Genomic DNA, 26,384 nt, shown 5'->3' on the forward strand with positions numbered 1-26,384 from the left:
CCCACTAACTTCCTTTTAGTCCTTTACTAAAACTACCAGATGTATATTCCCTCAGAACAAAGAAAATATACTTGCTATCTCTCATCAGTCAAGAGAATGAACCCCAGTATTGCCTTTCAGTACTCCTTAGAAAGTGCAGGACAAGGAGCAACCACTGTGCATGGATATCTTCAAAACTAAAAGCCCAAATAAACTAATGAGATGAACACTGAGACACACAGAAATCCACAGACAACCTGTTATAACACATCTTTTTTAAACCACTGTGAAATCAAACCACAGCTGAAACAAAATCTGCTAAGTCTACCTACTACAGGTCATAGCAGAAAGCTGTCTTAGGCAACCTAAAACAATACTGGTCAGAGAAGGGAAAACAAAAACTAAAAGAACACCAAAATAGCACCTACCTCTCCCTCTTAGAAACCCTGTGTCACTTCTCTGTTCAGCAAAATATCTATGGAACTGCGCAGCTACTCTCCTCTCTACAACCTAATACCAATTTATCCAACATCAGACTTCCTTCCTCCAGATTCCTACTTCTCTCCACTTAACGTCAGCTTTCTGTTTAGTAACGCTGCATGCAAATATTATATCAATATTCTTATTACATCTTCCACATTACTTCAGCTCCATCTTAGATTTACCAAAAAGCAGCTGGATACATCTCATGCTCTCTAATTCACTTGGACAATCTCTATATCTCTCTCTTGCAATCAGAATTATCCCTAAAGAATGGAAAAGCACCAGTATTGCTCCTCATCTAAAACTACCTAATTCCACTCTCCTATGGCTACCCACGTAGGAATGGCCAAAAAACCTGACAAAAGCTCTGCCCTTTTCCCCACCTATTGCAACACTTTTGAAGAAATGCTAAATAATAACCTAAATGAAACCAATAAGCAAATTGTTAAAATGTATTTTGTAAGATTTGTATTTTTTGGCATTTGGTATGCTTGTTAAAACTATTAGACTAGACAAGCACAGGGGTTTAAAAATCATATTGAGGAAACAAAGGCAGGAGGAAGAAGAATGAGTAATATGTGTACACTGTTTCCTGCAATGTATACTTTACAAGTTTTCTATATCCAGTACTTGTAAATATCTACACTTGGTCCTGTTCTATTTTCTTTACTAACAGTCTCTCTTGCTCTCTCATCTGATGTCCTTCACATACACATGAACATGTATATGAAAAATCTTCTTCTTAGGACCTCAGAGGACAGAACTAGCCTCCAAATCATTCTTCAGGTTGACTTCAGTACTATTTGTTCATGAATTCTAATCACAAACTAACAGTTAATTCCTGTAAAACAATGTTCATACATTTGGTAACTGACACCATCTAAAGACTTTCCAACAACTAATCTAAATTCACCTTTACTAACCAATGAACCCCTACCATCCAAATGCATTTTAGCAAATATTATGAAACAGAACTTGAAAAAATCCCAGACTAGGTGCTCATACAACTGAATGTATCCTGCTGTATAACAAATATGTTCTCCATTGGAAAAAAATGAATGGAATTGCAAGAAATCAGCTTATTCCAAAACCATGATATGCTTTCCCTGTGTTTATCTTTTGGTCATGCTTCAAACACCAACAAAATATAGAAAACCCTGCAGAAAACAATGCCCATTACTGAAACCTGCTTTGCTCTACTAATATCCTAACAATCAATTTCAGGGCAATATTTCTACTTATAAACCACTTTTCTTAAATGTTTACTCTCCCTTGTATGTCTCCTAAATATTAATTATATTCCCTTTGTTGTACAAACTCTACTCAACCCCCACATGCACATTTTAAACTTATTATTTACTGGAAGATACTTTAACAAGTTACCCCTACACTGTCTTAAACTTCTTCACTAGCAGTGTCAGAAATAGCACCAATCTAACTACCTTAACAGCCTCACTGAACCCTCAAGTATTTAACTTTGTTCACTGAAAATAACTGTAAGTTGGGTGCTGTCACTGACTCTGCAAATGATGTTAACATACTGCAAGGGTGTCACAGCAAATAATGACTGGTGCTAAAGTCATGGCCTCAAGCTAAATGCAAAAAAATGTGTCATCATACCATTTGGAAAACATGACCTCTATTGATTACAACATCAATGGCAACCTCCTAAGCACACAACCTGTGGTGAGAGAATACCTCACAAAGAGAAACAATGGCCTCCAACACCTGTCCTATGCCGACAGGCTCAAATCACTATCACTCTACTCGGTATTGTAAAGTTTGCACAGGGGTGATCTGTGTCTCGCCTACAAGGCAATCTTGGACCCTGCTCTACTACAGATGCTCCATACCTGTAAGTCTAAATCCTCACGCACTACTCACTCAAAAGGCCTGAATCTAATATGCAACATCAACAAACCCTGCTGGAGAGACAGGGTTTTCTCCCAGAGGCTGCCCCGTCTCTGGAACAGACTTCTCCACACACGTCAAACAGAGCACCTCGCTGACCCTCTTCAAGTGCAACCTTGATGAGTGGATGGAAAACGACAAATATGTCCCAGGGATTCCACCTGTGTCCCTCACTGACAGGCGGGATAGGTGCTGACTGAGGTTTGTTTTTAGAGATAAACTCTTGGCTAGGCTTGGAAGGGCCCCTGGGCCATTAGCCTAGTAACCTCCTATGATCCTATGAAAATGTTTCCACTACAACTGTAGGCTTCTACCTCAGACACCATATCTAACAGCTAACTCATCACTGGAATGTTAAACTCATAAATTTAGTATGTTCATCAGTATTAGCCATTCTGTTAAACCAAGCTTAAGCTTATATATTGCACATTTCTGATTGTTTACATGCAAAACTGAACTGTAAAATGTGTGTGCTATCTGTACTGCCACTAACCTGAGGTGCTGCTGAAAAGAGTCAGACGACCAGTCCAGCAATGTAGTTAAATGACATATAATTAAATTAATATATAAAGTGTCATCTCTACCAGTTGAAACACTGACTTGCACAAGCCAGAAATGTCTAATAAACTAGAAACAGTGAAGGATGAAAATGGGACATCAAAACTTTGTGGACCACTAATGTAGATAAACTGACCCCAGCCTGCTACGTCAATAAATTCAAGATGACTCAGAGTATATGGGAGATCAGCAAACAATGCAAATTTATTTGGGCTGTGAAAAATATAACAAGAAAGTAAAGAAATATTAAACATATTTGATTATTATTCCTGTACATCTTACCTCACTAGTTCATAACATGTGAAATCTGAAGCTTTTATTTGTGTTGAATTATTCAACAAGACACCTATACTTTATAATGATTCAGTCATACCTGTCCAGTAGCAACATAGTCCTTCACTGGGTGAATGGCTAGGCTGAGAATGTCATCATCATGTCCAAGGTAAAACCTCTGTGTGTGCTGCTGCCGGTTATAAACAACTCCAACAGCTGCAATGTGGTAAACAACCTCTCCCGTCTGGGTATAAAACAAGTTATTTCGGCAGTCATAACCTCGGTACCTAAAATAAGAAGATAGCTTGTATTATAAATGAGAATGTGATACTACTAATATAACAAAGGCAGTTCCTGACTTTCTTTTCTGTGCAGTGAATAATAGTTTAATGACTTGTTGCTGCCCCATGACTGTACCAAGGATTATACATCTTCAAAGAGCAAAACATATCATTAATTGTGAAAAATATAGGGCAAATAAATATACTTGATATCTGATCTTAGGAATATTGTCTCTGAAGCCAGAAGAGTTTAGTAGGAGGTGTGAATATAGTTAAAAAGTTGAAAAATTTAAGAATAAAAACATGCTATTAAAGGCTAAAACATAGTCTATATCATTTTTATGCACATTTTCACCATCCAGCCCCTAGCAAAATGTCTCTAGGACCAATGATCACTCATCACTTTTCTTACTTCTCATTTTGCTATTTCAGCTACAAAACTATATTTTTTCTCCCATGCCAGGGCTCTGGTAAGAGAATTGTTATATCCACCTTTCATACTAGCTACAGTAGCTCACTAGGGGCTGGCAGTACAGAAATCATTTCAGAGCTATTTCAGCTCATTCATGGAGAATGGGCAGGAGCATTCTGTATTTTGTCACATGAGTGTCCTTCTGCTAGACAGCATCAGCTGTTTTATAACTTGCAGCTGTAACTTAAAAGGAAAATAGTCCCTTGGCTTCCACAAAGACTACTGCAGAGGCATGGGATGGAAGCTTTTCGTAAGAGAAAGGTGAATTCTTTATAGAACTTCGATTTCCTAGACTTTATATCAGCACTCATATCCCATATCGATTTTCATAATTTGGTTGCTGGCAAGAAATCACAAAGCACGTCTGATAACTTGTATCTTATCTATATGTGATTCTGAAGATACCCATGAACAAACTGCAGCATCAGACTCTCCTCTGGAGCTTTCTCTCTTTTCATTGAAGAAGCACCTGGTTTATTCTCTTTATTTTGTTGTCTTAGCTGAGGTAGATCTTCTTTGTAAACCTGCAAGAAATGTAAAAAAGTTTCATGTACTAACAGTTTCACCGGGAGAATCTTGCATGCTATACAATGCATGCACAGTTCTAGGAAGCAGCTTAAATAGTTTTATATTCCTAGGCCATTAAGATGACACATTTTAAACAGGTATGTAGATAAAGATTTCTTCTGAAATTAAGACAGCATCTTAATATAGGGAAATATGCTTTAAAAAGTTAAGTACTGCTATACCACTTTGTAAGGTGATGGTCATAAATACTGAGTCACAAAACTGTAACTCAACTCACCAAAAGACTGAAAGCCATACTTTTTCTCTCTGCTTTTTTTGCTCTTACCCTGTGGAAAGGCAATGTGAGGGAAAAGCCCCCCACAATTAGGCAATGCTGGGAACCACAGCAAAAAAAAAAACAGAGGTAAAAAAGTGCAACACCTGCGGTTCTGAAGATTTACAATTTTGTGATTCACAGTTTCAACAGAGCGCCAGTTTTAAAATGTCATCTTAGTCAAAACATTCTCAATACTCCCACAGATAAAGGCAGATTTTACTGAAGAGCAATTATTTAAGATAAAGGCAGATTTTACTGAAGAGCAATTATTTAATGTTACTAATAAATTCTACGGATCATGTTAACACCTTAAATCAACTTTGACAACCCTGCTACAATACAAATTTAATGTGTGTGTGTGTGTGTGTGCGCGACTACATATTGATTGATAGATACACACACACACACACACACACACACACACACACACACACACACATAGCAAGAGAAAGAGAGAGATGTAGACATAGTTACCATAAAAATAACTACACAAACTTTTCAATTACTTTTTTTTATAATTTTTTAATGAAGTTGTTTTCATCTGCAACAAAAGCAAACAAACAAAAAACAAGCAAATGGTCTAACAGGTAACTGAGATATACACAATAACTGAGAATAAATTAACCAAACTGAACAACATTGTAGAATATTCAAAACAGAAAAAGATAAACTCTTCAAGTACAAAAATTGGATATACCAGAACATTACTAAACCTGCTGATTGACTTGATTTTTGTTCATGAAATTCTTCTTGAGTAAAGGTGATATGTTTAATTGTGTTTAGTTTTTAGCCAAAAGAACATCATAGATTCTGAAAGGCTGTATTGTCAAAAGCCAAATCCATGATCACCTTTGAACTGCAATGCTTTTGCTAGGGCACACTGAGCTATTGTTAATGTTACAGGTATTTTATAAAGGCAGAGTACAACTTCTGGCAGTAAGGACAGTGACTGCTGGAGATATTATTATGATGGTAACATGATATGATGGTATTTGCAAACTCCACAACACTCACAACAGGGATGAGCTGAAGCAAACTATTTTGAACTGTGAAGGTTTGAGATAGTTAAGAATAAGTGAAAGCTGCTATGCATTTATGGGTCTGCTGCCTAAGCTTAACTCAGTTATTACCAGTGAATGCAGACAGATAGACAAATGTTTATCAGTCTTATTTATTTATTTGTCTTTGCTGACCAGGAAAAGTCTGACTACGCAAAACCCACTTTCAGCAGGGGCTTGGGAAGAAAAACTCCAAATTTAAGTTACACAGGATGTAAATTTAAAATTGCCAGGTAAAAACATCTATACAAGAGCTTATTTGCATGATTTTTAAATATATCTAAATAAACCTTAGATGAACATAACATTTTAACGCAAAAAAGAGAGAAATTAATATAAAAAGGCTAATTACTGAATAGAGAAATAACATACAGTAACAATGTATTTATAGGATGATGGTTGCAGGGGAAAGATCAAACTGGGGTGTTTTTCACTTTAGTAGTAATTTACAGACAGACAAGTAGAATGTAGCTTAAAAATGACAAGAGAGGCCAAGATGGCTGCATACTTACTAACAACTTAATTTTAGCTATCCCAGTGTGAAAACAGAAACTCAGCAGATTAGGTTAGTGGACTTTTGTGTTTCTGGGTAAATTTCAGTGACTGGCTAGTAAGCGCATTGCCTTGATGCCTGGAAAAAAGAAATGCACAGGACATGAAGGAAAATCAACTACAAAAGGTAAAGAAAAAAACACTGACTGGGAAAAATACTGCAGCTGTTCAGCAAAAAGCAGTGCAAGCTCCAGGCATGGCTTCCGGTAACCTAAAGGAAAACATAAGACAACTATGCATAGACTTGTTAAGTACCAACTCAAACAACAAAAGGCTGGAAAAAATGGAAGAAGCTTAAACAGATATTCAGATGAGGTGATAAAACTGCAAAAAAAAAAAAAAAAAAAACAGAGGTCAAAATGAAGACACTTGCTGAATATAAGACTACTCAAGAAGAGATGTTTCAAAAAATAATAGAATTAGAAGACAGACCACTTAAGGAAAACCTGAGATTTTCAGCTGTACCACAGAAGCTGGAAGGAACAGATTGTATTAATTTTATGAAAGCACAAATAAAGCATCTGGAATAATATTCCACAGCAGGAGTTGTTCATTGAAAGGGCACATCATGCATATGCTCCAAACCTGGCTATGAGAAAGCAACTTTGACCTTTAATAGTAAAGATGCAATACCAGCAGAAGGATTTGCTTCTGAAAAAAACTGTGGCAGAAGGACAAAGTAGTAAAAGTAGGAGAAAGCAGAGTGTCTGTGGAGAATGATTACTCACTGTACACCAGGCATAAGAAGACGAAATTTATTCCACTATTCAGGGAATGTCGAAAAGCAGATGTGGGATACAAACTGCTGTACCCAGCTATCTTCAAAATATTCTTCCCTGAATGGACAAAATAATTTTTTGGATGAAATCCATGCTAAGGAGGAAATACAAAAGTGTGTCCCAACAAAAAAGTGAGCTGTGTAACAGAAGGAGATTCTGCTTTTTGTTCTTCTGGTAATAAAGACCACAGAGAGACCTGCCAGTGAAAGTGTTTTGAATGTTTCAATAGAAAATGCTGGACAGAGATGGAAGGGAGTACGAGCGTTGACTAGAAGAATCAAGAGTACGTTGGAAATGAAGCAGTGACAGGATTCAAGAGATGGAGTTGAACAGGAATAAAACCAGTAACTTGGAAATTGACAAATGTGAGATTACAAAGCAATAATTATATTTGCAAAATATGACAGAACCAGAAAATCTGAAAATATTGGACTTTTTTGGACTATGCTGGACTTGTGGGGGACTCTAACGTATATGCCCTAAGTTTGGAAAAATATTTAGAAGATGGGGAACAGGAGGGAGAAAATTAACTCTAAGTAAAACATTTTTTCTTAATACTACTATTTTTTATAGTGTACAATTTTCTTTGCATGCTATAAAGTTTTCTCAGTTGTTTTAACTGTAATGGGGATACTATTTTAAACAGGTGCTCCTGTTTTTTTTTTCTCCCTTCTTCTCTCCTTCTCCTTGTTCAGTTTTAAGAAATGCAGGCACTGCAATGTAAAAAAAAGTCTGGTTAAAAGAGCATGATAAAAGAAAAAAATAATGTGTTTTTTTCTTATTCTTGCATGGGGGAATGACTGGATTAAGGCCCTTAACTTGATTTAGTAACAAGTGTTAATAGAAAGCAAGTAAATGAAAAAAATATTGAATATTATAAGATTTTTATAGCAAACAAATGTATGCTTACTACCAATTTTGGTTCTGTTCCTCATGTCTCCATGGAGGCAATGTGATGAAGAGAAAATGGCTACAATCTGATAAAGAGAAATTGGTTAGCCAAAAAATGACAGAGAAATTGACTAGGAGATAATGCTGTCTGAAAACATTCAGGTATTTTCCCAAATGGGACAGCTATAAAGATAAGACAAAACCAGACAGTATTTAGTAGAAGCACAGGCTGTACAATGCATCTTAAAATGGATAACCTTCCTTTTAAGTTAACTCAAGTCTATGAATGTGGCTGTCAGTTTGGGACATTTGTTCCTACTAGGAGGATAAAACTTCACTATTTTAGCATGTACAAAGTTTTGTGTGTTAGTATTAAGTTATTAAGTTTTAGGGGGTATTGGGTGTGTTTTTTTTTGTTTGATGGCTTTCAACAAAAAGTTTTGTAAGATGTGACATGGGCTCAAATGACTATGACAAGAAACAACTGTATAAAGGTTCAACCTGCCAGTGTATGTATGTAATACAAAAGCTGGATCTAGACATTTAACAAAAAAGCTGTTATATATAAAAGATTGGAATAACTACTTTTTAATACAGTGATGCTTTCTGTAATGTCTTTAAATGCCAATGGTCTCACAGATAAATACAAAAAAAAAAAGAAAGAGTACTGAACTATATTAATAATGTAGAGTGCAAATAGCTAGAGACGCACTTGGAAAGAACTGAACATGTGAATTTGATAAAGGTTTTTAGGACTGCTATTCAGTGGAATACCTGGGGCAAAATAAAATAGGAGTACTTATATTAATTGCAAGAGGAGCTCAAATAGTGATGGAAGAGGATAAAAGAGATAATAATGGTAGATTTGTACTAAGGGCAAGGGAGGATGATTACATTAGTATGTATTTATATTCCACTGGTATGATGTAGCTTAAGGAAATTCTGGCAGAAATAATCAGCTGTCAACAAGGAATATTACTTATAGGTGGGAACTGACATTTGATTTGCAGCATTGCCGATGTATCTAGGGGCCCAGAAGGGAAACTATAACAAAGGAGAGTACAGTTTTGAAGAAATTTATGAAAATATTTGGCATGGAAGATGTGAATTCAGTACTAGGAGTTTGGAGTGAATTTGCATGTAATTCCCCAAGATACAAAAACTGGGATAGGCTAGACAGAATTTACATTGCACAGGAACATGTGCATTTAATTGAAGGTCTTGATACACACCCAATAACTATTTCAGATCATGCACCAATAATAACTAAAATAAAAACACAGGGTAATAAAAAAGGAGATACTTGTGTTTTCACACTTATCCTTTGAAACAAGAGGAATTTAAGGAATGTGCAGTGAAAATTATTCAGGAGCTATTAGAGAACATAGAAATTTCTTCTCAAAATATATATCAAGGGAGTGAGATAAAATTAAAGTGGATTTTAAAAACAGGGTGGAAATAAAAGAAAGGGAGATATAGTTAAGAAGTAACAAGAATTATTTAGAGGGACTGACAAATGTTAAAGTATTGCAGAATAGGGGGAATTCTCAGAGAACAAGAAGAGGAACAACTGCAGAATGCTAAACAGAAAATAAGGGATTACCTCGATAATATGCATGAGTTTAGTAGGATTGCTGTTAAGCAACTGTTTTTTGATAATAACTGTAGAGCACAAAGACATTTAGCATAACGACTCAGGCAACAGAAGGTAGAAACGGCTGTCACCAAGCCTAGGGAGGCAATAAAAAGGAAAGTAACAACAATATTCTGTAGAGGTATTAGAACTATTTAGGAAATTCTATGAAAGTCTGTATAAAGCACAGAAATATGCAAATCAAAAAAAAGGTACACATAGAAATGTTTATAGAAGAATTAAATATGCGAAAGTAAGAGACAGATGAGGCTCAATTGCTAATAATTAGGATAAGAGGAGATGAGATAAAAATAGTGATGTATAACCAATCTACAGGAAAGTCCCGAGGAATAGATGGCATTCATGTGGAATCTGGGAAGCTAGGAGGGAAAAAACTGATGCAGATCTGGAAGGTTTTGTTTAAAAGTATTTTAAGAGGAGGAGAAGTACCGACATCCTGGAAGAAAGCAATGGTAGCTGTAATACCTAAAGATGGTAAAGACACAGCAGATCCAGGCTTCATACATGCTCATTCCAATACTAAATCATGATTATAAAGTGTTTATGTCTATAATGGCTAAAACAATGGCAAAAGTGATACCAAAATTGATAGATGTGGATCAATGTGGTTTTGTGGAGGGGAGGCAAACATTTCACATAAACAGAGCACTGATGATCTAGAGGGAAGCAGAATATAAGAACATACCACTGTTACTGATGGTCTTCATGCAGAGAAAGCATTTGACAGAGTAAGCTCGGATTTTATGAGCAGAGCAATGGAAGGATTTGCATTCCCTGATAAAATTATAAAGTTGATTAGGAGTATATAAGGGATCAAAGGTGAAAATTCAAGTGAGTGGGGTCTTCCCTGATAATTTCTGCTTGAGCAGAGGAACCAGTGGTATCCTCTTTCCCCTTTATTATTTGCATTATATTTAGAACCATTGGCAAAGAAAATAAGAGACTCAGAAATTTAAGGATATAATTGGTTTGGTAGTCAAGAAAAGCTGGCTCTATTTGCAGATGATATTATGTTATAACTGACAAAACCTGAAAAGGACATTACAATGTTGTGAAACATTTTGAGACATTTTCAAATACTTTGGGGATACAAAACTAATGAAGCTAAAACAAAGGCAATAGCAGTACCCCAACTGGTTCAGCAATACCCACATTTATGGGGATATGATAAAATGAAGTATTTAGGAGGATATATTAAAAATGATTCCAGTGCGGCAGCTAAGGATATATGGGAAGAAACTGTCCAAAAGATAACATAAAAACTGAGAAATTGGAAGCTCTGTTATATGGATATGGATAGTAAGATATAAGCAGTTAAAACAGTTTTAATCCCCTTAGTCTCATACACAGGTTAGGCATATTTTTATCAACAAGAGGAGAAATTGTGGATAGCAATTAACAAAAGGTTGAAGGATTTTTTCTGGGAGGGGAAGACGGCAAGAGTCAAGTGAGATAAACTGATTCTTCTAATAAAACAAGGCAAATTGGGATTACCCAATTTGAACGGTATTTCAGAGCTACACAGTTAATGCTCCTATATAAAGGAAAAGCAGAAACCTATAATTCAAAGTGGAAAGAGATGATGATGAAACAGGGGGAAGCTCAAGAAACAAGCAGAGACTGGGATTTTGAATGCAGACCTTTAAGGAGGATAACAATAATCATACAGAATATTATATTCATAAAGTAGCAGCATATATTCTACAAACTAAGCCAACATAGGAATGCAGAAAGGAGATTCTGCCGATAGTAATGACTGCAATTAGGAATACAGACAATAGGCAAGAGGGAGCTGGAATTTATTGGAAAAAACTGGCAAAGGAACCAGGGTATTGGGAGCAGATAATTAGAGAGGGAAAGGTAATAGAATAGGATGACGCCAAGACTTTATTTGGACTGTAGGTCAGAGATTGCCTTCCTTATCAATGGACTGATATCAGAGTATAGGTAAACAGAAAGAAATATGGGTGGCCTAAATAAAAGACCAGCACTGGTGGAGCTTTTAGTAGAATCTACAACAGAAGCTGCTTTTAAAAAGGAGTAATTATTACAGCATATAAAATATTGCATAGTAACTATAAGAATCAATCAGAGGAGGTTAGAAAGGATTGGGAAGAGATTGAAAAAGAAATTCGCAAAGAAACAATGGGGGATATGTGTATGTCTCCCAAACATGCAACAAAATCCAGAAGATTTAGTATTTTTGTTGGAACTGTTTACATAGATATTTTTATACCCCAAGTAGACTCCTGAGAATTTTTCCTCAGGTAGACAGCAAATGTTGGAGGTATGATGGGGAAGAAACAGGTAATTGGGAACATATTTTCTGGGAGTGTAATGAGTTGGCAGACTTTAAATATTCATTGCAGACTACTCTCTTGGAGGTACTGGGTAAAAAAATTGGTGTAACTAGGGAAATGATTTTTCTGAGGTATGGTACAGAATCGGAATTGCTTATACATAGTAAGGCCTTGTTGACTCTAACTTTGGAGGCTGTCAAAAAAGCAGTTAATAGAAAATGGAAATCAAAGTCAAAACCAACTGTGTTAGAAGTAGTGAAAATAGTAACAGAGATAAAACAACTGGAGTTGGGATCTTTAAAAAAAGGGTAGGAGCAAATTACACAGGAAAAATGGGAACTGTGGAAATAATACATACAGGGGAGGAATGAGGTTTAAAAGAAGGCAGGAACTGAATGAGCTATGTAATGTCTGACTGACAATGATTGGGTAGATTATAAGTGATGTATAATGTTTGCAACTAGGATTATGTCAATATGGCTTGTGATGTAAATGCTTGCAGCTGGGATTATGTCAATATGGTTTGGTTTCAGTTATATACATGTATAATTGCCTATGTCATAAGTGATACTTTAATAAAGATGATTCTTGTTTTAATAAAATTAAAAGAGATATGAAAGGAGAGGTTATGGAAATGACCAGGAAGATAAATGGACAAAGGACAAATTGTAGTCAGTGGTAGAGTGTGAAGGAAGGTGGAAAAGTAAAAGTTTAGGAAATAAGTGCAGTATGAAGAGGAGCGATAAGGTACAAAAAGACTGGGAAGCAAAGTGGCTGGAAGAGTTGGAAGAAAAGTAATCTGAGTAAAGCTAGCCAAGTGAGCAGGAAGAACAGAGCCATCTTTGGCATAGGTACTGTTTAAACAAAGTTTTGAAATTATTTCATTTTCTATCTGTTTTAACTTTGTGGGGATTTAATTCCAGAGTTCTGACACATAATGAGAGTAGACAGAGTCTCCAGCAGTGTTGAAAGTCTTACTGATACATAGTAAATGTTTATTGCTAGAGCAAATGTCACTAATGGGTGAATAGTACAGTCGAGTATTTTGCAATGCTGGGCGTTTGTCTGGAGAGTACAATACATCCTGAGCAATGATTAGTTGTGAGTATGCGAACTAGTTTGGGAGTTCAAGTCAGTTTAATTGTTTTAATGCAAGGCAGTGGTATGTTTTATAAGGTTGGCTGGTTGCAAGTTTAGCTATTTTATAATAGCAAGAGGCTAGTTTAGTTTTATAAAAATAGGGGAAGCATATAACAGAGAAGGAAGGCAGGATGTATGTGGCTGCTAAGGTAATGCTTGCTTGATCTGTCAGGTAGTATTTAGCCTTATAGAGGGAGCCGAGTTTTTGGTGAGTTTCTTGATGGAATGTGGTGATAGTTTAGTTTGGCTTACAGTTTCTATTTTTGTATTATTTGCACATCTGCTGATTATTTTTATAGTATTTCACAAGAATCCTGTATTAATTGTTACCTTTCTTGCACTTTATAGCGTTTCAAAGATGAAGTGTTTCCACTTTTGCTGTGGTACTTAATTACATTGTGTCTGCTAGTTTACAGGACAGTAGTATCTGGATAGTTTGCTTTAACTGCACTTGAGTTCTAAAAACAGCATTTTCACATTAAGAAAGTTTTCTGAATGCACTTTTGTGGCAGAGGCGTGCTGTAGCAAACCTGTCTAAGTTGGGGGCTGCTGGCTGAAAGCTGATTGTGTGTTTCCTGATTGGTCTGTAGCCCTTGCTGTTGTAAAACATGTTTTTCTGATTCTATATAAGCCCAGTGTTTGTGCTAGGCTGCTTTCCATGCAGAGGCGATTAGCAGTTCCCTGGATAGATGCAAACACTTTCAAGTTAAAATTTCCCTTAGAACAACTATCTCTGCAACCTTCTCCAGGCCATATGCTGCTGTTTGCATTACAGCAATGCCTTGCTGGTTCTCCACAGTTCACACAGAGTGTAGCACACATTCTTCATCTGTGTGCTATCATCCCAGTCCAGTTAAATTACCTTGATTAAACACATACTAAAAACCTGAAACCATGAATAAGCACTTTTCAGCTACCTCTGTGGCCAGCCTGGTGGACATTGACATCCTGGGGCAATGTAGCAATAGTCTCATCTATACTGACAAGCACTTAATCCTGAAACAAACAAACACAGTATGTGAGAGATATAGTCAAACTATGAAAATTGAGAAGTTACTACAATCCCTTACCATTCAGCCCAACACATTATTCATGGGTGATTTTAATTGCCCCTCCATAAACTGGGAAACAAACATGACCACTAACATAACACCAACCAAAAAAAAAAAGAAGAAATCAACGGTGAACAACAGACGAAGAATACACTCAATTTATTGTACCTCTAGTGCTTCGGCAAATGACTTCAAGGAGTATACTCCTTGAAGGTGTTTGCCGAAGCACTAGAGGTACAATAAATTGAGTGTATTCTTCGTCTGTTGTTCATGACCACTAACATGCAAGCTCAGAGATTCCTGGACTTTATCAATGCAAATGCTCTGGAGCAGCTGGTCTGCACTCCCACTAGGGGCCCAAATATCCTTGACATAATGCTCACAAATATGGGGGAGCACTGCACCTCCCCTCGGGTAATGTCCTCATTGGTAAGTTCAGATCATAAATCGGTCTCCTTTGAAATAAATGTAACAGTAGAACCACAGTTAAACCCTAAAACCCTACAGAATTTTTCCAAGGCTAACTACCTTCTATTAAGTGATAGCATAGGTAATTTTAAAGCTTGCCCTAACCCCAAAAAGAAGGAGGCCTATGCAGTAGTACACACGAATGTCCTATGCAACCACTTAAACAACTGCATAGAAACAGCAGTACCTGATCAAACTAAATCCAGGTCTAACCAGAAAAACAAGTTATCCTGGTAGACCCTTGGCATAAATGGACTATACAAGTAAGTGGGAGGGTGCAGAAAAAGAGAAAAAGTCCCACATCGTCACAACAAGCAAATCAGTGAACTAGTCAAGTATTCAAAAGCTACATATGAGTCTAAAATAGCCTCCCAAGCAAAAGATAACTGCAATGCATTTTTTAGTTATGGCTGAAATCTTAAGGGAAACACTAAATAATGTCCTGGGTTGGTTGTAGATGGCATTACCTATACTGAGCCAGAAGAAATAGCAAACTTGCAGGCTGATAATTTCAACTCAGATTTCACACCATCACCTCTGGCTGCTCTCCATGAAATACCCCCTACCATTCTTTGCCTGTTATCAGAAAAGAACTGGGCATCAGTGTGCTCTCTAAAGCTAGAAGCATGGCATTAATGGGCCCTGGCACAATCCCACGGTGGCTGTTAAATAGGTTGAAACATGATTTAGCAGACCCACTCAGATCTCTATTTAACCACAGCTTCCAGGCAGGCTTTGTCCCAGTAGAGTGGAGGATAGCAACAGTCATCCCTCTGCACAAGGGGGAACCATCAACGGATGCAGGAAACTACCAACCCATAAGTCTGACTACCCTCATTCCCACCACTGGGCATACACATCTACTTCACTAGATGGATAGCCAAATGGCTCACGGATAGGACACATGTTGTTAGAGTGGGGGAATCCACATCCAGCAAGAGCCCAGTCACCAGTAGAGTACAACAGGGCTCAGTTCTGGGCCCCCTTCTGTTTGAGATATACTTCTCAGATGTCAAGGCAAATGTAGATGGCCTTTGGTTGACCAAGTTTGCTGATGACTACAAGTTGGGGGCAATACTGACTCACTAAACAATGCTTATATCCTACAGACAGATCTGACACAGACTAATAATTGGTGTCAGGGCCATGGCTTCAAACTAAATGCTAAGAAGTGCATGACAATACTCTTTGGAAAATCAAATATCTACAAATTACACAACTGATGGCACCCCCAAGACTGACCCAGTGGTGACAGATCTGGGTACTCAAATAGTAATCTGAACTTTGACCACCATGTTTCCACGGCGGTGAGGAAATCCTTCCATGTGGCTCAGTTTATAACTAAGGGCTTGGCATCCAGATCTGAGAATGTCATAGTGCCACTTTACTTGGCCTCATCAAACCAACAATCGAGTACAATGCACCCTTTGGCATGTACCTTGCCAGGTACCTGCAACTGTTGGAGCATCCTCAGAGGTTTCTCGCCAACAAAATAGAGGGTATAACCAACATGTCATATGTGGACTGATTCAAAGACCTATTACTGTATTGAGTTTCTTACCGAGGGGTGATCTGTGCCTGACCTATAGGGCAGTCTCTGACCTAGCTCTGATGGAAATGCTGCATACTCACAAAACTAACTGCATGAAGGTTACTTGCTCCAAAGATTTAAACCTGATCTCTGACATGAATAGATCATGCTGACAGATATGTGTCCCAGAGATTGTCACTCCTCTGTAATAGGCTTACTAGTCACGTGAAGCAGAGCCCTTCCCTGACCAAGCAATCTGGAACAATGGATGGGAAATCACAAATTCACTCTTGGGATGACACCCATGCTGAACCTTGTTATCTTTACCGTAGGGATAGAAAATTGGCTAGTCTTGTAAGGGCTCTTGAGCCATTAGTCTAGTATTCTCCTATGAACTTATGAGAACTAACTTTAGAAAAATGCCATTGTTTTACATTCAATTGTGGAGTCTGCTACTGTCATACTCAACTAATCCACCTTGGAGTTCTGCTGTGAAGAAATGTATTATACCCAGAGACCAAGCAAGATTCTGTGACTGTTTCCCATGTTTAAACAGCCAGCCTATAGAGACAGTCTGAGTTCTGTCCTGTTTGGCAATGCATGTAATCATGGTGTTGCCCATTATCAAGTGGAGAAGATCAGATTGCTTGAAAGTTCTAATCTCCTGAACCACTGCAATTATCTCCTTTATGTTTCTATATTGCTTGATCTGCTTGCTTTCCGTTGTGCCCTATACACTGAAATCACCCTGAGAAAGCACCATAGGCCATGTCCAGGGCCCTATGCTTAGTGCTTGGGTTTCAGATGCTTGTCTGAAAAGGACCCTTGGATTCCTATGAATTTGTACAATCCAATAAGAGTGCTCTTCTTAAACAGCCATAAGAAGACATTCTGGTTTAATTCTTGGTCACGTTACTGTATACTTCTGAGGTACAATTTTAACTTTCTTATGTGCAGCCTTGCTAGAGGGAGCCTTAGGATGGTGGATGCCGTGTACTTAGATCTCAAGTAGCTTTTTGCAGAAATTTTGATCTTCTGAGCCACGTCCTGGAAAAGAAAAAAGTGGATTATTGAGTCTACCTTGTTCTGCAGGAAGAAAAGCTCTTTGTAGAAGTCTGTGACAGAACCTAAAACGCCACTCTCCAGGAGGATGGCAGATTTGATTTGTGAAGACTGAGAAAGACAGAGAAAGGGGGGGCAGAGAGACAGACAGACAGGCCACTACAGAATTTAATAGACTGCACTCTCTACCTCTTCCTATGACTGAGCCTGAATGAGGCAGTTGTTCATATAGGGATAAATATTAATCTGCTGGCTTTTGCAATGAGATGTGACCTCAGCCAAGTGACAGCTAAATACCCTGGACAGAGAAACTAAGCTAATAGGTAAGGAGGTATACTGAAAATGAGACCCCCCCCCCCACACACTTTGAAGTAGAGAAAGCATTTGTGGTCCTTGTGAATATGGATGTGCAGGTAGGCATCTTTTAAAGTCAAAGTAACCATCAGGGCTTGGGGAACCATGAGGAACAGAAGGGCTGCAGAGTTAACATTCTGAACTTTAGAACATTTAGAAACTGGCTTAGATTTGACAAGTCCAGCAAAGACCTCTAGGCCCCATACTTTCTTGGCTCTAGAAAGTCTCTTGTAAAGACCCCTTTTTCTCCCTCTTCGTCTGCCTTGGGTATCCTCTTTATAGCATATTGTTAATGCAGATTTTGAGGCAAAGGTTGTAACTGATGTCTTTTGCTTTGCATATAGCCTCTACATTTCTCAAGCATATTCTGTTACTTTTCAGTGTGCTGGTTTACTTATGTTATTGTTTATTTACACAAATTCATGATGTACTACTTAGAAGACCAACAAATAAATGGTAGTACAAATTTCTCTTATACCATTCTATCCTTGTCATAGAGTCCTTTGTTGTCTGCATATTTCATACCTTCCATTTATATATTTTATATTGTTCATGAAACCATCCTAATGCACACTATTTAGATAAAGATAGCAACCAGGACAATAACTTATTTTATTAGTTACTGTATGTATTATTTTCTCATGTTTACTCCTAATATGTATCTTGTCCAACATTCCTGTATGCTGTATCTCTCTTTCTATACTCATACATTTTTTCATAGATTTTATTTTTTAATTAGCTCTTTATTTTTACCCCCTGTACACTATTTTTCAACTACATGTCTCTTACTTCATTCATCATTTATTGGGCTTCTCTGTTCATATTGTTTCCCTATTAACTATTTCAAGCCCATTTTAAACTGTTGTAACAGCCTAAATTCCCCAAAATAGGTCCCATGTGCCTCATTCCTCCCCCTTATATCCCCAACATACTCCAAAAGCTTGAGGAAAAATTCTAGATCTTCTGTGTAGAGTATGCAAATACCTATGTAAATAAGGCAAACATCCTGTATCTCTTGTATTTTCTAACATATTTTGGAGCCAATGCTAATTGTCTCCATTCTTATCACTAGTCAAAGAATATTCCAATTTCTCACTCCTCTTCTGTCTCATCTTTCTGCTACTCTGATTCTTTACCTCCACCATCACTCTGTATGCCTTGCATTTGACTCTTTTTATTTCTTTTTTTTTTTCTTTTTTGCTATCCCAGATCTTGCCTCTAAAATTATTTCTACTACAGTGGACTGGCTTCCTGTTTTATATTGTTTGTCATATTCTTCCCTTATTTCAAACTTCAGCCTGATGCAGTTCATGGGTTCATAGATTCTTACTAAGCTTACAGCCAAAAGAGGCCATCAAGAAATTCAGCCACATCACCTGGTACAGGTGGGAAACTAACAGTGCCCCCAGTTAAGCATACTTTCTCTACATATTCCTGGTGAAAATTTGCACTCACCCATCCAGTCATCAACTAGTTTTAAAGGTTGCTAAGGAAGTACTCTGATAACTAAGGACAGCCTTTTCCAGAAATGGAGAATACTTTGGGTTAGGTATCTCTCATGTCATCTGGTCTTGATGTGATAGTGTAACTTTACGTCTCTAGAACAGGTGTTTTCTTTACCACTTGTTCCATTTAGGTGAGGAGTTCAAAGAGTGCTGGGCCATTCATAGCATAACAAACTAAACAGAGATCACCCCTCAAGAGTCTGAATGATACTGAGTAGAATGACAGAGCTTTTAGTCTGTTAGCGTAACTAAGGATACTGAGAATGGAGATCTTCTTAGTAAGGAAATGAGGTTTCTCAAACTGGTTTAGGTGCTTGGGGAGGTACATGCCAAAGGTTGCATTATATTCAAATACGGGCCTAATAAGGGATGAATAAGGTGGGACTATAACTTCTTTGGACCTTGAAGAAATATCACAAAGGATAAGTTGTATTTATTTATTTACATTTGTTAACCAGATAGTATTCGACTGGGCCAGTAGCCCGTTTTCAGTGGAGACCCAGGAAGAAAAGCTCCAGTGCATTTACAATAGATAAGAATCAAGTAGTTATGAACATAAATAGGAAAACGCATTTAACACAGTAACGTAAGAATAGAAATACTAATGTATACAAACAGTAGTAAACAAAAAATACAATTAAACAAAGTTAAATGTTAAACAATATGTCAGGCACAAGGTGTATAACGGGCAAAAATACAGGGGCATACCAAATCTGTCATACAAAAAATGGTGAAAGAATAAGCAAGTTCGTTTGAAGGAGCATGAGGCAATAAGCCCTAGCTTCTTAAAGCTGCTGAAGAGAGGTAAATGAGAAAGGAGATTGTGAAGTAATAGGAGAAAGGAACTAGCCAGGAGCCATACAGTGGCAGAGCCAGTTACTGTTGAAATAATCTTTTAGGGCTTTTAAATGAGAACTTGTTGGGATTATTTTGCATATGCTGAGGAAGAGCATTCCAGTCCTTAGCTATTTTGTAGGAGTAACCGGAGTCACCATAATAGTTGTATAAGGTAGAATAGTTTTTTAATCACCACAGAGGTAGAAGAGTTTTCTAATCACCACAGAGACATGGTGGTCAAAGTTTGTCTGTTATCAGCGTATGTACCCAAGTTCCTGATAACTGTCAAATTCAAGTGGAATATTATCTATATGGTAAACAGTAGTGATGCTAGATTTAACAAAATAAACTATGCTACATTTCTTGGTGTCAAGGATAAGCCCATGAGTAATATACCAACCTCCTGCTTAGACCAGCCCTTGTTCGAGAATATGAATATCAGAGTTACCTGATATCAGCTATAATGTCACATAAATAGATACCAAAGGGGAGGGGATCCAGGATAGAGCCTTGTGGGACACCACTAGTGACATTTTTCTGTCTAGAGCAAATACCTCCTAACACTAATGGTATGGTTCTGTCAGACAACCAAATATCAGTCCAGTGAACTGTATGGTTAATGGTGAGTTGGGAGAGTTTTTCAATAATCCCATCATGGGGGTAGTGTCAATGGCCTTAACAAGGTCTAGATAAGAGTGCAGACTGCATGCCCCATTATCAATGTCCTCAATAACCCATTCAAAGAACTCAACCAGATTAAGCAGTTACAATCTGACTTTTACAAAGATGAATCAATGTGTATCCAGGGATACAAGGTCACCTATATCAATGTTTAATTGCTCAGCTGTAATACGTTTCAAAGCTTTGCAAATAATACCAGTGATATTAAAAAGCCTGTAATTTACAGGGTCAGTTGGAGGACCACCACTATGCAAAGGCACAACAACTGTCATTCTCCACTCCTTGGGAACGTTATCAGTGGAGAAACTCAGGATAAAGAGTTGATGAAGGAGGTGATTAAGCAGGACTTTTCACTTCTTAGCAGGCATCAGGAATAGAATCAAAACCCATGAAAACAGTGTTTTTTTTTTTGGAAAGTGCCAAAAGAATTTGATCCAAATTGATCTCAGGTGGGAGGGTATGAGGGGGGAATGGATGGGAGACAGGGGAGGGTGTATTGAGTGAAGTTGAAAGGGAATTAGTCTGCAAGAATATGAGCAATGACCTGGGGATCAGAGAAGGTGATACCATTTAAATTAAGTTCAGTACAGAACTTCTTATCTTCCTACTATAGCTGACGAAGGCCTTTTGGTTATCTTTTGAATTAGATGCAATCCTACATTCATAGTTGGTGTGATGAGGTGAGGTATTGCCAGTTATGCCAGGAGAAGTAGCACAGTGGATGTGTAGCATATGCCAGCTTAGCTAGCCGGAGTTTTGTAAAGAATTAAATGGCATTTGTATATGAAACTGATTTGTACAGATGCTTGTGTTGAAAAATGTATTTGTAAAGCTGCTTGTATTAAAATGCATCAACAGTGTGTGCTGCTGGACAGAAAATAGATATACATGTATGTCAGACGGTACTATTGTAAATGATTAAATGTACATGTTATAACAAGGGATACTGGAAGAGAAGAGGTTAAGCTCAGCTCTAGCTAACATTTAGAAAGTATCCTGAAATTAAATTACCTGGTTTGTGCCATAGAAATTGTATCTTACAGTTCTGACTGCAGCCAGAGACAAAATGTCTGTCAAAACAAGGACTAGGAACCTTGTTGTATTGTCCTTAGCACTGAACTAATTACTACTCTGGAAGGGTGGACATGTTAAAATAGTTTTATGGCTTCTGGATACTATTACACATCTTAGCCAAGCTCTGTCTGTGTGTATGGTAACACTTGTGTGAGATTCTGGTTCAGTTTCTGATAAATAGGGGTAGTATGGGAACCTGAAGTCAGATGACCAGATGTAAGGGATGTCATTCTGTAATCTAGCTCTAAAATGATGTTTAAATACTAGATAAGACAGAAGTCTCAAAGCAGTCTGGTTTTGAAGCCTGACATAGAAGGATCACTCACCCACTTCATCTTGCCTTGTTTCAGTAAGTAAACAGGGAATAGTAATTCTCTAGCTCAGTCAGGAAAATATAGTGAGATTAGCTAAGTACTGTTTTTCTGTATCTGTGAATCTATTCATCTGTGTATTTTAATATTTCCTGTGACTAAAACTCTGGTGTTTATTGTAAATAGATATTTAGTATTTTCATGTTCTTCTATTATTTATTATTAAATATGTTTAAACTTTTCATTGTTACTGGTCTTTTAAAGAATGTTTTAACCTTTGCGAGTACTTATTTATTTGGTGACACTGTGGCCACTCTTGGAAGCCTTACTGCATTGGTCAAACACTACCATTTGTATTATTATTAATTTCACTCAGTATAATTGGCTACCCTTTTAAGAGCCTTTGAGTAGCTGGCATTAGAGTGTCTTGATGGCAGTATCTACCTTATAGTCTGAGCCGAGAGGCACAGCTAGTAAATCTGTGCAGGCTTTTCCTAGGTGTGTGTGTGTGTGTGTGTGTGTGTGTGTGTGTGTGTGTGTGTGTGTGTGTGTGTGTGTGTGTGGGTGTGTATCTGTATGAAAATCAAACCTCAAAGAGTGTGTCAGCTACTTGAAGCAGGAGCACAGAGCACTGGTTTCACAGAGAGGGTGGTGGGGGACCTGGCCTGGGACACTCAGCTGAGGACAAAACTCTATAGCTGTGCAAGTCAGGAGTCATACTGGGGGCCTGGAGAGAGGGGGGGACCCAGACTTAGTGTGTTCCTTTGGTGCTCTTAAAGGAAATTGTGTTTGGTGCAGAGAGTTGCATCTGAAAATACTGTGTATATCCATTCCTGTTCTAGTGTTAGTGGTGAGGATTCAGGCTCCTTCATTACTTGCCTGGGGAGGGGGGAGCTGGCCATACACTTCCAAATCATAAATCTAAGAGACTTATTTACCAGTATTAAATCATTTTTATAATGATAATGTAGATCTCTTTTAATGATGGCCAGGAGCTTCTTCTTTTTATTATAGAGTTGGCTAGTGCAGTAGTTCTATCATATGAGTTTAGTTCTAAACTTGTCATTGCACTTATACCAGACTGGTATGGATGTTTCATTGCATTTATTCAACAGGGAGTAAAATCTAGAGCAGTAAGCAGCATCCTCAGTTGCAAGATTTGCTGTGGAGCTATGCCATTTGTGATTATCAATAACATCAGTAAATAGTGAATAACTGGTCTTGAAATAATCCCTGAATGTAGACGAGCTGTCAGGAGCCACAAATCAGGCTTTCATAGAGAAATCACAGCAAGATATTTAGATTTGACTATGAGGGGTAACAAGCAGGTTAGTGGTATTTGAAGGAATGTTTGTATGTACAAAATATAAAAGATGAAGACCTCTGGTGGGTAGGAGGACAATGTGGTCAAGTGCATTGCCATTTACAACTTCCAGAAATCTCTGGGCATACTTGCTGTTGGTAGTAAATGTTTGCCAGTTTATGTGTGGATTGCTAAAGTCACACAAAAGAAAGGTATGTCATGATTGCTAACTTTTCTAACTGGTTAAGGTATTCTGTATACACAGAACAGGTCATAGATGGGGATCTACAGGTGTCTGTAATATGCTAATTGATGATATTGAATGTAACTAGGACTTTAACCAGTTCCAGATATATAAAATGTAAAATGTGGTGAGAAACAGTGGAATTATGAACAAATACAAACAGTTCCCCAAAGTTGCCAGCAAATCTGAATGCATGATATGTGTTGTACCCTGGAATGTAGGGAGTGCTGTCACTGCAACTGAACCAAGTTTTAGTAATTATATAAATGCTGATGTTGTTGAGGTTAAAAAATGCTTCAGATTCAGAATTATGTTGTTTAGGCTTCTGGCATTCAGCAGAGCTACATTCATATTATCCAGACTGGAGTTTTCTATGTTGACAGTTTATCAGGTCTTCTCAAAAAGCATGATGGGAGAAGCAAACCTTTTAGCTAATTTGCAAAAAACATGGAATGAAAGATGGAGGCTCCCTTGCAAAGCAGGTAGGTCTGTGGATAATTTCAACTCTTGCAAATACATTCTGGATGCACCCTAGAATGACTCCAGTTTACTAGCCAGTTACTGAAGCCATTTATTTTACCTTGAAGTTAAGCATCACTCTTGGTGATGGTAGAATGCTGCTCAATGTCATGGCTTTACCCTCTTCGAAGACATGAGCAGAGAGCTCATAAGTATGTCTCTGCCTCTTGCACAGGGTGTAACTCCTAAGATCATTCAACCCAATATGGGCAACTGTAACGTCATAACTGTATTTGAGCTGGCACAATGACATGGGCTCTAGTGACATCCCTAAGCCTTACATCTGAGAGGCAACTAACTGTCACCCTATCCACAGGCAGCCTGGAAGTGTTGTGTCTGTATATCTTACAATGGAGTCGCCAATGACTGATATTTCTGGGATGTACTGCTGGCATATGGGACCTTAAGGGTAGAGGACTGTAGCACAGGTGACTCCTAATAACAACAGGTGTGGGTACAGATGTGGATGTGATATTAGAATTTGGGCTAGGTGGCTAAGGTAAGCCATACGGATGTGTATGAGGCCCAGGAGGCTTAGACAATAATTTGTTTCCTACCTCAGCATATGTGGAAGTAAAGTTTTGTTGATGTGGTAATGCAGTGCCATTGTGGTGTAGTTTACTGACAGTGGGTAAAGGTGAAGAAATTATCTTCTAATTTAGTTAAACAGGTACTTCTTTTACAGGTAGAACAAGTATCTGTTAGAAGAAATGGGTTGCCACTAAACATAAGGCAGTTGCTACACTGCCTCAGACAATCAAGTGCTAGCAGGTTAGGATTCAGATCCTTAATGAGAATAATAAAAACCCTACAGAATATTATATTCATAAAGTAGTAGAAAGTATTATAAGAACTTTGCCAATATCAGAACGGAAAAAGGAGATTTTGCCAATTAGGATGACTGTAAGTAGAGGTACAGAAAATAGACAACAGGGGGCTGGAGTTCACTGGAGAAACCTGGAAAAGGAACCAAGATATTGGGAGCAAATAACTCAAACAGGAAACTTAGAGTGGGATGAGGCCAAGAAGATATTTGGATTGCAGGCTAGAGACTGCCTTCGTTACCAGGGCTTGATTTCAGAGTACAGGCAAAGAGAAAAGGATAGAGGAGTTTTAAGTGAAAGACCTGCTCTGAAAGAGTTGTATTTGAATCTGGAACAGATGCAGTTGTTAAAAAGACAGAATTAACAAGGCATATAAAATATTACATGGTAACTATAAGAATCAGTCAAAGGATGTTAGAAAAGATTGTGAAGAGAGACTGGAAAAGTAATTTACAAGAAAACAATGGGAAATCATATGTATGGCTCCCAAGTATGCAACCAAGTCCAGAAGGTTTAAGATCTTTGCTTGGAAGTGTTTGCTTTGGTAGTTTTATACCCCAAGCAGATTTCAAAGAATTCTCCTCAGGTAGCTAATCAATGTTGCAGGTGTGATTGAGAAGAAAGAGGTAATTGGGAACATATGTTTTGGGAGTGTAATATGTTGGCAGATTTTAAAAATTCACTGCAGAGTACTCTATCAGAAATATCGGGTCAACAAATGGCTGTAAGCACGGAACTAATCATTTTGAGCTGGGATACAGGATATGAATTACCTTGACAGTTTAAGGCCTTATTAGGTTTATTTCTGTTGGCTGCCAAAAAAAAGCAATTACTAGGAAATGGAAATCAAAGGCTACACCAACTGTATTTGAGGTAATGAATATTATAAAAGAGATAAGAGAACTGAAAGAAGGATCTTTAGAAAAGGGAAGGAGACAAATTACACAGAAATAAATGGAAATTGTGGGAACAAAACATGCGTAATGATGTTCAGGAGCAGGAGGGGTGAGTGAGGCTTAAGGGAAGGAAGGAATTCAGAAATTATTTGTAATGTTTGATGATAGCAGCAAAAAAAGTACATGTCATGCATATTGTATTTAAACAGAAACATGTTAAAATGGTTTGTTTTCTGTTTTAAGTGATAAGTTAAAAAAGGTTTCTAAAAATCAATGTTGCCTTTCACATATATATTAGGGTTCCTATTATATAATCGAAGACACAATCCTTCGAATGCATCTTGACCGAACTTGAAAGCACGAAACAGCAAAACAGCAAAACGGCATATAAGCAATTTCTTTCCCTGGGAAAGAAATCGCTTGGTCGCCTCCATTACTTTGCCATTTTCCTCACTGTAGTGTGATCTTGGAGCTGGTATATTTAAATAAAGGGGGTGTGGGGGCAAAGGCCCCTACTTTATGTAATGTTTTAAAGTTTTTATTTTTAT

The 26,384-nt window shown here is 37.7% G+C and overlaps 1 protein-coding gene across 1 annotated transcript in view; it reads right to left on the reverse strand.

The window, feature by feature from the left end:
• Positions 1–26,384, reverse strand: part of LOC122797061 (echinoderm microtubule-associated protein-like 6) — a 3,800,753-nt gene that overhangs the window by 2,709,730 nt on the left and 1,064,639 nt on the right. The window contains exons 11-12 of the mRNA XM_044065838.1: positions 4,363–4,481; positions 3,305–3,491 (exon numbers count right to left, since the gene is read on the reverse strand). Of these exons, the coding sequence (XP_043921773.1) occupies positions 3,305–3,491; positions 4,363–4,481 (306 nt within the window). The remainder of the gene's footprint in view (positions 1–3,304; positions 3,492–4,362; positions 4,482–26,384) is intronic.

The sequence above is a fragment of the Protopterus annectens genome, chromosome 3.part0 (genome assembly GCF_019279795.1).
Source record: "Protopterus annectens isolate FY-2018-M chromosome 3.part0, PAN1.0, whole genome shotgun sequence".
NCBI lineage: Eukaryota > Metazoa > Chordata > Ceratodontiformes > Protopteridae > Protopterus > Protopterus annectens.